Below are 13,763 nucleotides of genomic sequence, written 5' to 3'. Positions count from 1 at the left end.
TGATTTCATACAATAATTTAAATATCGATTCAATATTTATTGCAATGTATTTATTTTTAAATATTAATATTTAACGAGCAGTAATATTTTATACTATATTTAATCTTTGAACTGGGAAATAAAATTTTTATCTTTACATACAAAGCTAATGTCCTGGTTGTTTAAAATTGGAATTGTGTTACCAATTTATTACTCTAAGATGGTCATAAACTTCGTCAATTTAAAACAGGTTTACACGGATTTTTATATTAACATTTTGCAATGCATTATTATTCGTAGCGTTTTTTAATATCAAAACTAACCGCCTAAATTCTTTATTAATGCTACTTAAGCGATTGTAACTGACTAAATCTAAATTCGTTAAAGGCTTTTGCGCGAGGTTACTGGATGGAGCGCTCGTCTAAGCGATCTAAGAACTCGGCGGTCTCCTAATATTGCATGTATAAGTTATGTAAACAATATTTAGACAAAGCGTTCAATTTAAATATCTTTAACGCAATGTGCATACTTAAAAATAAAACGAGACAATTTTTCACATGACTGTACCTTTTATATACCATAATATTCATTGTTATCTATGATTTGGAACGAATAAGACAAATCAAAAATGATAAGATTTATGAGTAATATTTTTAAAAAGTGTTCTAGAACTGTTGGAGAGAGAACCGAGGTGGATAAAATAGTGTCTGTTGCATTAGTTTTGCAGAGTATATTCGGTCAGCAAATACTCGATCCGAAGTGGACTTGGAGGAAATATATCATTCGTCATATCTTGAATTTATTTTTATTTGTCTACGTATTCTTTGGTACTATACATGTGTTACAGACTACAGACGATGTTGAAATAGTAGCGGAGGCTTGTTATACATTGATCATGATTGTAATTTTCCCAATTAAAATGATACTTTATATTAACAATAGAAACGTATTCCGTCAACTTTACGTTATCGCTAAAACCACTATTATGGATACTATTAAAGATGATTCAGTGAAAATTTCTAAACGCGTGCTTATTATTGGCTCCCGTATTGTTTTAGCTTTATTCGCTATGGTGGTAATACCAATATCTATTTATGAGTTTACCACTATTTGGAACTATATTAAAGGACAAAGGACTCTGCTATCTAGGTCTACAACAACTCTTATGTCAATGACAACACCTTTCTACGAATTAGCTTGGGTTCTCCACACGTTATTTCTTTTCGAAGTTTCTTCAACAATAATACTAGACATGTGGTTCGTTTTGCTAATATATTTCCTTTGTAAAGCAAGTGATAGTTCAATTAAAATTTTAAAAGTTCTACCGCGACGAAATCACGATACTAATTTAACCTATTCCAAACGGTTAAATATAGTTCTAAAACGTTTCCACACGGTGCACGTCAATTTGAATGAGTATGGACTTTATTTTTAATATATTCTTATTAATTAACAATCTTAAACTGTTTAATGATCTAATTTTATTTTTAGGTACCTACGGGCGTTAAGAAAAATGTATAAATGGCTTTCATTTGTACCTCTCTGCAACGCTACAATGTGTACTTGTTTGATTTTATTACTTATGAGCAAGGTTTGTCGTTTTATTTACTATTATAGGCCTCAAAAAGTCTAAAGGTAAAAGACGTAACTCGAAGAATTTCTTGTCTAAAGTGGCAGTGGCGAGTATAAGTTTTTATCCGTGTACACCTTGTTATGTTACATATATTCACGTGTTCCAAGTGTCTCCAAGAGAAGGTGGTCCAGCCAAGCTGATCTAATTTAGCATCAATTTTAAATATGATACATTTGTCTGATTCTAAATTTCAATTTATATCAACAAGAACTGGGCACTAACTAAGCGAGACTGTTGGAACACAACATTTCACTTAGAAAGAGGGTTTTTAATTGCGACGTGTTCCGAGTGTCTCCAAGAGAAGGTGGTTCAGCCAAGCTGATCTAACTTAGCATCAATACTGTATATGATGCATTAGTCTGATTCTAGAGTTTTATTTATATCAACAAAAACTGGACAATAATGAAAGCGAGACCTTTCGGGATAGCATTTTGCTTAGAACTTTCGAATTTTTTTTGTAGGAAGTTAACTGGAGATTCGCACCTCATATGCTGCCAATGTTTGCCGAAATATTTACGTATAATTGGTTCGGAGAACAGATAAAAACGAAGGTATAAGTCACTATCTACTTATCGAACAAAGACCTCCCCCGTTGATTTCGAATAGAGCTGGTCACAACAATATTATCTTAATTAAATCTAAGCTTCACAGATTCTACAATCTCATATTTCATTATGTAATAATAGCACACAAAGTTGCACACACTCATTGACACACACACGCACACGCACATATATGTGTGTGTGTGTGTGTCAATGAGTCAGCTAAGTAAGATCAATAAGTAAGCTTATATTACAGGCAATCGAGTTGAAACACGCGATGCTGGAATTCGATTGGACAGGCTTAAGAATGAAAGACAAAAAATCTTACTACATTATATTGATTTTCATACAAAATGAATGCGGAATAAAAACAGCGGTTGGTAATGATTTGTCTCTGATCACTATGACTGCTGTAAGTATAAACCTTTTTTTTCTAAAATAAAGTTTTTGCATTATGTTTTTAAACAATTCTTATACAAAATACAACAGAGAAATTAATACCGAAGGCATTCTATAACAAATTTAGACGATACACAGGTTGGTTAACAAAAGTAAATACAAAAAGTAAATGCGATTAAAGTGAACAGTAATATATTTACATATTTAACTTAAAAAAAAACTGAAATATTTCCTTGAAGAAGTTGTAGCATATACACTACAACATTATAAAAAATAAACAGTATACTCTATAAATGAACAGTGTTGTAAATATATAAAATACTTTTTAATAAACGTTTTCATAATTTTCTAGGTGTTGAAGGTGACATATCAAGCATTTACTGTTTTACGATCGCTAGATAAATAAAAAGGCTATAGATACCTTTATAGAATAATTTCTAAACAAATATGAATTTTATAGATATAAATAAAATATAATTATCCGTAAAATGTTTTTATTTTATTAATTAGAAAAAGAAAAGACAGAGGAAGAATATGCAAAAAAATGTCAGCGTATCTCTCCATTCCTGATTTGATTCCGTATACAAATCCCAAGCACAGCCTTCTGCGACTAGTTCATCGACTGTGAAAATCACACTTGAACACTTATTATTAATTATAAATACAGTACAATGCCTTCTATTCAGATCTTTCAAAAGTTATATTTCACGAGCTTTATAACTATGATTAAAATCTAGTTATTTGCCAGTCAACAAAGGCCACCTCCTGCAACTATAATAGAATAACGAATTTAAATTTTATTAACTTATTTCATCTTTGATATATATAAAAAAAAAAGTTGTCTGAACAAATTGACATTAATTTCAAGAGGTAAGTTCAAAAGACAAAGCAATTCGTACGTTAACAAAAAGAAACAAAAGGAAAAACAAAAAAAAACTTATTGCGCTAGGAAAACAAGAAATGATCACGATATAATAGTATAATCGCTTATCAAAGTAGTTAAATACTAAACGAATATTTCGTTGTTTATTTAGGACTGACAAGGTAACTTTATTCTCGCAATATAAATACGGGCTGCTGTTTGTGACAAATATATGAACGGCAAATATAACGCGAGCAAACAGTTTTGTTTGCACGACTTTATCTTAAAATATTTTTCCAGTATCAACATTAGACAGCTGCATCGAGAGAAACTTAATTTTAGATACAGGCTATTTAATTGTTCACGTAATTCTAGATATATCTGATTTTATAAGCCGTCATTTCAGCCATAGGATTTCTACTGTTAAATAAAGGCCTTTTTTATAGACTTTCTTCTCTAAGTAAGAAAAGGACCAATATTTAGCCACTTCCGCACATGCAGTTGTAGTCGTGCAACAAAGTGCACCGCCCGCCAGCCCGCTGATAAATGCGTATGCGGCAAACAATGCGAATCACACAACCGCCACCGCCAAATTACTCAACACGTGTTTCACTTCTCCACGGGGCATCTTCAGGAGTTATGTTACACCGATTAGTGCCAAACACAAAGTCATGTGCATGTGCGGAAGCGGCTATATATTGGTCTTTTCTTACTTAGGATGGACTTCCGCAAGGTAACGCCTGATTCCGTGGTATCCAATGTCCTCCGGAGACGTTTATTATGTTGTCTATCTTTTAAGTAAAGTTTGTTAAGAATATGAAATTATTTATATAACTCCATTAGAAATTTGTAGTGTACTTCACATAGCGAATAGAACAGCTAGCCGCTAAGTCCATAAGGTTCGGGTGGAGACCACGCTCTGGCGAGTGCAGTGTAACACGTCCGCCCATGAGGTGGAACTTGGTAAGATTGTCAGAAGACACTGGACTCGGGTCACTTCTAGCCAGACCTACTAGAAATTTCGACGCCTATATTTAGTAGCGGGCGATCTGTGTAAGACAGACTGTTAATCTTGCATTGATTTTTTTGCTGACACCAAGGATGGTAGTAAACAACAATGCATCGAAAATTCATTTTGATATAAAATTCATAGCATTAGATATTAGTATTGATCAGAAAAAATATGTAATTTGTAATGTTAGTAATTTTATGAAATATGTAGTATTTATAAATAAGGCCCCGGTTGGTGCATTGAACACATTAATTTTTCTGTTAAAATATTGATTTTATTTTGACTGACGGAATATATTTTATACTATATCGATATATAAATTAAATAAAAAAAATGAATGTATTTTATGGGATTTCGCAACGCTACAGAGCGTTCAGAAAAGCCGCTTACAAACCATTTGTTTTAAGCTTTGACGTATTAGGCGCGAATGAGTAAATCCCGTAAAATAAAACAATTTTTGTTTTATTTTCTTCATTTTAAACTCGCAATTCTAATCGCTTAAACTGGGTTTTTCTAGGTTTCTGATCGTGGCGGAACTGCCTTTTATGTGGGTGCTGTAGCATTTCGTCAGGGCGGTTACGGATTCGAATACAAATGGGAGATGAATGAATCTCTCTCTCAATGAAAGAGATGAAGAAATCTCTTTTTTGCAAAAAAACTTCTGTTATAACAGTTAAAATAATTGTAATATTATTGCGTCATTATGATTTAAGTATAGTTTTTAGTTAACCCTTTTCTTGATAACGTGTCTGTAGAGATACATCAGAATTAAAAAAAAGTGGCATCAATTTTGAAGGCAAAGTAATCATTTGTATGTGAATGTTTAGGTAATTTCTTAATTTTCGAACGCTTGTTCAGTTTTTTCTATTCGCATCCTTAGGTCTTAAAAGTCAAGTGGTATGAATATTAATGTAATATTAAAAAAAAATCAGCCAAGTTAAGGGTTAACATGGCTTGTATTTTTAATCAATTAATCGTTATTTACCACTTCAAAGGATAGATACGAGACGAAGGAAGAGAATGACATTATTTTAAAACAGTTAAAATTAGTAGACAAGTTAGACGTACCGCATAAACGTCATCGTCAATGGACGTGCCACTTCGTACTTGTCTTATTAAAATGTTTGGAAGAAGCCTATTTCCATGTACCAGTTAATTAATAGAACATTTCTGATTTCTGTAAGGTACATTCTTTTCGAAAATTCATGGTTTTAAAATTAGTAAATAAAGCTGATAATATAAGACGAAATTGTTTTCAAAATTCGGATTACTATTTATTAGTTCATCAAACTATTTACATCTCATAGAGTACGTGATCGTTATATTGGTGTAATTTACCGAAATTAAGTTTCCTCGTTCCACAAAAGAAGTGGCCCGCGTTATGTTCCAGCGAAAATTAAATTATTCGCCTAATGGATGAAGAATAGGCTCGTTTATTTCGAGGGAATTCCCGGGACATTGTACATTAGCTGTGTGTACAGTTCGTGATTATTTTTTATAAAAATGTAAAGATATCGAGCCATTGTACAGAGGAAACAGGCCAAAAGGTAAATCGTAAGGTCGAACAACCTTATATGTATATTTATATATATATATGTATATATATATATATATGTATATATATATATATGTATTTATATATATATATATGTATATATATATATATATATATATATATATATATATATATACGTGTATATAAAATAAATATATTCTACACGTATCCAATGAAAGGAAAGGTATGCATTTCTGTTTGTCATATATATAGACTGTAAACAACAAGAGGTAGAAATAAATAAATAAATATTAATTAATGTTTAATTTAGTTAAATATCTAAAAATACACTCTTTTGTTATGACATATAAACGCGTAATATATAAATATATAACATGTTTTAATGTTTATTTATTTGTATATATATGTGCAACTGTACTATACTCTGAAATGTGTAGTATATTTTAATGTTTATCTTCCTATACGACCTTTGCATGGAAGAGATGTTTTTTTTTTTAATTATTATCTATATTATTTTGTTTCTGCTTACAATAAAGTGTAAATAAATCAAATGAATAACATGTAGCGGGCGACATAAAGCAAAAAACACAATTATGTATATCAAAAAATCTTCAACGGAACATAAGATGCGACGGGAATCGGGTAACAAGCGGTACAAAAGATATCCATCATAAAGCCCTCTTTACATTCGCAGACCTTCATTTTCAATATCATTTGGACGTTGCCAGAATCGAATATCGGCCGTAACATATTTTACAACTCCTCCATGTACTACGAGAGGTCCATACGACCTCTTAACGATTGAATATCCCCGCTAACAAGACGACTCGATACGGCCTTATGTTTAGTATCATGTTTAATTCTTTTATAAAGCATTATACACAAGCAATTTCATTAATATTTTTTTTCTATATTAGACATGTTAGTTCAAAAACATCCAGGTTTTTAATTTTATTATCTGTCATAATGAATCTATCATAAGTTATATTTTCCATGTGGGGTCATTTAAGTGATCATTTGCGTGCCCTTAGATAAATGCCAGAAGAGCCTAATGTAAAGAAAAGAAAAGCCTAAAGTCTAGTATAGTAAAGCCTAGTATCAGGTAGAAGTGCGAGGATATCGCATTAGAGGACTGAAACTTGCAATCACAAGCCGTGAGTTCGGTTCTCAGGATACAATCCTTTATAAATCACACTTTATATATACATATATCTTCTTCTTCTTCCTTCCCTTTTCCCTTTATTTGGGATCGGGTCTCCTTATCAATTTGTGCCAGGCCACTCTATCCTGGGTTGTCTCTGCATCAAGTTGAAGGGTTTCCAGTTCCTTTCTGATATTAGACCATATCACACTGCGATAGCTAATCCGCTTGACCCTCGCTGCGATTATAGCATATCATTCTAAATGTTTTTAAGGTGTTACACTCTGTTTATCTACGAAATAATAAAAGTAGAGTGAAGAAGACTACGTGGGCTTTACGGAATTTCCAATTACCACTACTTTGAAGAAGCAAAAGAAAAAGGTGGGGTTTATAGAAATATCATCGATTCAGTCAAGATTTTTCAAGACCTGAGTCTTTATTGGTCATATACATTATCATTTCACTTATGAGACGTCTACTGCCAAACATAGTCCTCGCGCATAGATTTCAAATGATGAACATAATAAAAAAACAACCGGTTTTTGCAAGATTATTAATATGTCTTGCTCGAAGACTCAGCATATTAATGAAACTGTATTCGTATAAAAAATTTAAAGTAATTTAACAAAAATGTACTAAATTAACTATCGAAAGTTTAAAAATACCATCATAAAAGAACTAATAGACTGATGAAAACATCCACAGCTGGAAATAAACCATTGCTCCTCTAAAGTACCAGTAAGCGGGGCAAATGACTTGCCAAACTCTTCAGCCCGTTCTCCATGAAGGCAGACACTGCGCGGGTAGTCCTTCCGCTGGGTGGATCGACCAGATAATCTTCGAAATACACTGCCGCAATCTCTGGGGAGGTCTTTTAAAGGGCTATGGGCTGACATGTTGATGATGGCGTACATTCCGTAATCATTTTTAAAGATTCCACTTAAATATCATTATTGTAATCTAATATATAAAATTCTTGTGTCACGGTGTTCGAACTTGAACTCCTCCGAAACGGCTTGACCGTTTTTTACCAAATTTTACATACGTATTCAGTATATCTGAGAATCGGCTACTATCTATTTTCCATACCCCTAAGTGATAAGGGTGGTCCACCCCTAAATTTTATTTTTAATTTTTTAGACAATTTTTTTGGTTTTTATTTTATTATGATACAGCATACAAAAATACATACAAACCTAAATTTTCACCCCTCTACGATCAACCGTTATCTTACATTTGTTAATTAAAAACTTTAATTTTTTTTTGCAAAACAACGTTTGCGGGTTCAGCTAGTTATTTTATAAAAATTACATAATAAATTATTGTTTGAGTCATGTCAAATTATTATATACACTGTTAAGTCATCGACTCCGTATATTATTCCCATCATGTCGAGGGAATTTACACTAAGACAATCCCTTATGGGCGATAATAGTAAAATGTTACGCGATCAATTCTCACGCGATCTATTTCGTATCTATTGAACGATGAAACTTCGGGGACTCCAATATACGCTAGCGTTTTCTTTAAAAGTGATGTAATGTTATTAGAATATATGTTCTAAGAGATAAAATTTACAATTTATGTGCATATTATGAAAGGACTAGATACCTCAAGACTTGATATCGTGTTCGAAAACGTTTTAGTTAAAAAACTTTGATTTAGACAGTGACGTCAAAAAACAATATGCGTATTTAAAAAATAAAGTAGAAAATTAGCAGTTTTCCGCGTTCCATGAATTCTAAGTACAAATACCGATACCTTGCAATGCATTGCTCTTTATCTTTACCAACCACACATCTCTTTCTAAAAAATTAAATCTAAAATTCACCTGTTTATAGTGAGTAGTAAGTATAAAAATTATTTTTGTAAATAACCAAAACTGTTAATTTCAATAAAGTTAAAAAAAACACTGATCACTCGCTATTACAAATTCATCGTTTTGGCCTATATAATAAATATATATATAAAGTCTAATTTAGATTTTATCACATTGGTGTCTCCTGGCATTCTTGTCAGGATGTACACTATTGATCTTCGTCATATGTCGGCTGGTAGATCCTCACTGTTTAGTATAGGCCTCCCCCAAAGATATCTATGTAGGATATTTCATAATCGCCACACTTGGCAGGCAGATTGGCGATCGCAGTGTCTTATTATGTACGCAGAAGACGCTGCTATACATCCTCTGGAACCTTGTGGAAAACAGTGACAAATCTATATAAATTAAGTACAAAAAATTAATTACCTAAGATTGTATTCGATCCCGTGACCTTCGATTACAAGGGGTCTACAACTGCTAACATTTTAACATGTAGTAATCAAATTTTCTAAAACTGTTTTTCTTACCATACTGTCTGAACGTATTTTTTATTTCTAAAATCTTGCGCAGAGTGTACCATACATTAATTAATAATTAATCATATATACACCTATAAAGTTTTTATATCAATAAACAATCACTCTGTATATGACCCCTAACCCTGGGCTACGATTTGATTTAACACAATAAATTACTTATTATTTATTTTTCTTTTGAACTCCTACAGTTCAGTATCGTTAGTTTATAGGGTAAGAAATTGTAATAATATATATACAGCATGTTTTTTTCTAATATATAGCATAAATAGTAATTCTTGATAAAATGATTATTAAATAGCTATGTGATGTACATATACTATGGATTATTGCATCAAATTTCGTAATTTTTAAAAACGTAGGCTACGTAAAAATCATTCAACCAGCGTATGAAACATTTTAAGTCAAGATGTTTTCCATTTTAAGTTGGTAGTCACGTAAAGGTATTACATCATCCCACATGTACCCGGCGTGTTACTCTCGCGGGGAGGGTGGATAGAGTTGAATTACCGCACAAACAACTGACGGAATAATGTCATATTCCTTCTGTTTATATTTACAGACGTAATTTTTTTTCTTTTTGTACCAAATTTTTTGAGATGGAAAGTCATTTGTTAGTAACAAAGCACTAAATTCACTTGATCTTGTTTTAGTATAACTATCACGGAAGCCTCCTTTCGGATTTTTTGATATGATTGCATCTTTTACTTATGATATTCATCTGTACACGCATCTTTACACTTCTTTTCCATTATTGATGCTTACTACAAACATCGATACTTGTCATTTATTTAAAAATGTAGTTGAAGAAGGATATGTTAAATCTATCTAGAGAATACTGTATCAATTGCATTAATTATATTTTAATAATTGAATAAAAGACGTACATTTGAATAATTATGAATAAATGTATGGTATACCCTGGTCAAAATTAATTGTTTTAGAAATAAAAATAACGTAAAGACAATATAGTAAGATAAATCGTTTTTAAAATTCACAATATAGTGCTAGCCCACTAGTGATCGAAGTTCAGGGATTCGATTCCCGGGATACAATTTTTATATATAGAACTGCCACTACATGCAAACAAATTACCAGAGGATGGGCTGCAGTGTCCTCTGCATATTATAATACCTCATTGTGATCGCCAACCACCCTGCAAGTATGCCGATTATGGTTTATTCTCTATAGATATCGTTAGGTGATGCCCGTGCAATAGGCGTCTTTGGCCTAAAACGCCAATGACGATGACATATCAATTATTGTTTACTGTCCCTTCAGAGCTTGAACTGCGAAAAGTTATTGGTCTGTCGAAAAATGTAACGTATTTTAGAGTGACAACTTGATATTTTTTGCTAACTAATGAGAAATACATGTAAAGAATCTAGTTTCTTTAATAATTCTATTTTGCATTGTGCCACGCTTATTTAATGTAGGTAAAACAGTGGCTGTTTAATCTTGACACTTCATAGATGGCGCTGTTAATAATGGTGTTATGATGGGATCCATTGCGGTCACCGGTCGGTAAAGCAGTTTGTATTTGAGATGTTAAAGCGATAATTTAAAATAATTAGATAATAAACTCTTAAATGAAAGCGAAGATTTAAATTAAAAACTTGAAATGTCGTTTCTGTTTTTTTAGAACAACGCATTATTGTTTATTTGAATCATATACTCACAGTAACCCGGCTACTCATGTACACTACCTATATGATGTTTTGTCAGTCGTGCGAAAAAGACAATGCTCTACGAAGCCGAAATTAGACGATTGTCTCTTTCCAAAGGTCGATGTGCAATATTTATGGCCGGGTACTGTACATAGTCGAGGAATTGTCTGATATATATGAGACCTTTTAATGCTATTACATATTTAATCAATCAGTAAAATTATTTTTTTAGGGTCTTTTTTATTAGGGTCTTTTTTGGGCAATTTATTTTTTTTCACTTATTTTTTTTTTATTTCCGTTCTCTGCTTCTATTCTTCACATGATCTTTCATTCCATTCTTTTATACCACATTTCTTCTTTCTTACCCTTTTGCTCTGTTCGTCTATCATTCTTCCCTTTTTATTTTTACATTTTTTGATTTATATTTTTATTATACATTTTTTTTACACATTATTACTTATTCTATAATTAATTCTATCACAGTTTTGTTTCTATTTACGTTTTTAATCTATTTATCTTTTTATACTCTGTTCGTTTTATTTCTTTCTATCGCCTTTTTGGCGATCTCTTTACAATTGATATGAACGCCTGTTTGTCATCGCCGCCTATCAGGAAGGCTATTGTCTCCTCCCTGATTTCAACGCCAAAGTAAAATTATTTAGTAATGAGAGTGTAAATACACAAATTCATTAATTACTCAAGCCTACTGATGTACACAAAAGGACCGCAGCCACCACGCGTATAATTCCGAGAGCAATGAATTAACCACAATTTGTCCACAATTAAGTAAAGTAGACGTTCGCTTAGTTTCTTTTTTTAGCAAAGGACCTATCGTTAGTCAACGAACTAACGAGGCGGCCAAAGGAAATACTTCGGACGGGCTTAAATGTCAGGTAAGAGAGTTCGTAATTTATGTTTAAAAGTTTATTTTTATGCTCTAAAAATACCGAGATGAGCTGGTCGTTTACCTTAACACGTTCACTGCGGGCCCAATTTTGAAGAACTTTCAGCTGGTGCGGCTGAGGTCGAATCAGCCTCAAGCTGAACTTCCTAGTAGTGCGGTTGAGGCCTTTTCTGCCTCATGTTCATCAATATTTTTTTACAATATTGAGTCAATGCTTCGCAGACATAAAGAAAGCTATATTTGTCTTTGTCATACCTCATACGGTTGAGTGTAAACAGCCGCCGCACTAGAGAGAAAACACGAGTTTTACGCGCCGCACCACTGCAAAGTTTACCATGAGGTTGAATCGACCTCAAGCCGCAGTGAATGTGTTAAATGATAGGTCTTGTATCATCAAATATACTTTCGTGTAATACTTTTGCATTATACAAGTTTAATGATGATGTGTAAAAGTTTTAATGTAAAAATCAAAAATAAACGTCGTATCATGCATATATGGCGATGAAAGTGAGGCGAGGTACGAAAGGAAAGTCAAGAAACGTAATGCAAGATATTGTGAGTGAGAAAAGAATGAAAGATATTAAGAAGAATGAAAGAGGGGCGAGACTTATGGATTGTATGCAAATAATCTCTGTGTTACCATAGCAGGGGAGAACGTGAGGTCCTTATAAACCTTGACCATAAAAAACACTTAATTCCACATTTTATTCTCCACGATTTCAAAGATAGGATACCATTTGACGCAGTTATGCTTTTGAAGATAATTCTATGTCCAGGGGATCAAGACATAAAGATAACGATATGAACAGGATATGTAATTAATAGGGTACGCATTTATAATCTGGGTCTCTAACAAGGTAGACTTTATAACAGTTTTTTTTTAAAAACCTGATTGAAACTTGCCGTAACTCCTGCGGTGGAAAACTGAAAAATATAACAAAGGTTATTAAAAAAAAGAAAACAATGCATTTTTTCTGACAGTGCCTCCAGGAAAACTCGATATTATGTGTAATAATTATCCTGTGTAAGACAATATCGTTAGACGAATCAAAAAAATGTTTCGTCTAATTAATACTCAAGGTATGACCCTCGTCCTCGTACTGGCTAATTACCAACTAATTACAGGGAACAGACAGGTACGTTGACGTTCCAGGTAATTAGAAAGGGCTGTAAATCACTGGACAACGACGCCTTTGTACTTTCCTTGTTTACTCGTTCTAATGTTATTCTGATGTTTTCATTCTTGTATTTTGATATTCTTTATCTTTTGTTACAACGTCTTCGATGTTTATCACTAACGCCACATTTGTTATTTTTTTACGTAATTTATTTTTCTTGATCTTCTTATTAAAATGAAACTGATGTAACTGAAACTGATATAGATTAAACTGAATTTGAAATAAACACTGAAAACAAAACTAAGTAGAAACTGAATTAGATAATGAAATTGAAAACAAAACTGATGCTGAAGTTGAAACTGTAACTGACTTTGGCGCTGAAACTGATTATGTTAACAAACTTAAAAACGAAATGTAAAAGAAAAAAAATACAATACCACTTAATTAACTTTCAAGGCCTTATGAGTAGTAACAAGAAAATATCACCGGATTAAAGTCTAGGATTTTGTGGGAATCTATGACCAGACGTGATGTGGTGAAAGTACAGGAAATGGATGGTTTAGCTACGCTGGATATACGTTGAGCTTCACCCGTCAATCACTTGACACAATGCTTCTTCCCTTTGTAGAGAG

General features: G+C 32.5%; 1 protein-coding gene across 1 annotated transcript; it reads left to right on the top strand.

Moving 5' to 3' along the window:
- Positions 1–1,144: 1,144 nt before the first annotated feature.
- Positions 1,145–2,959, top strand: LOC137931851 (uncharacterized). The gene is made up of 5 exons (XM_068775362.1): positions 1,145–1,395; positions 1,471–1,570; positions 2,074–2,163; positions 2,411–2,566; positions 2,906–2,959. The coding sequence occupies exons 1-5, from the start codon at positions 1,145–1,147 to the stop codon at positions 2,957–2,959; spliced, it is 651 nt and encodes a 216-aa protein (XP_068631463.1).
- Positions 2,960–13,763: the final 10,804 nt, after the last annotated feature.

This window comes from Battus philenor, unplaced genomic scaffold (genome assembly GCF_028537555.1).
Source record: "Battus philenor isolate CCGP_79_NKW_IND1 unplaced genomic scaffold, ilBatPhil1.0.hap1 SCAF_8, whole genome shotgun sequence".
NCBI classification, from domain to species: domain Eukaryota; kingdom Metazoa; phylum Arthropoda; class Insecta; order Lepidoptera; family Papilionidae; genus Battus; species Battus philenor.
The sequence above is the reverse complement of the archived record's forward strand: the minus strand, read 5'-3'. Positions and strand labels throughout refer to the sequence as shown.

What these genes read in the sequence shown, in the direction of transcription:
- LOC137931851 (XM_068775362.1), top strand. Translation starts at nt 1,145, where the DNA reads ATGTCAATGACAACACCTTTCTACGAATTAGCTTGGGTTCTCCACACG. An exon ending in TTTTATTACTTATGAGCAAG is followed by an intron (nt 1,571 to 2,073) that starts GTTTGTCGTTTT and finishes TTTTTTTTGTAG; the next exon opens with GAAGTTAACTGGAGATTCGC. An exon ending in GAGAACAGATAAAAACGAAG is followed by an intron (nt 2,164 to 2,410) that starts GTATAAGTCACT and finishes CTTATATTACAG; the next exon opens with GCAATCGAGTTGAAACACGC.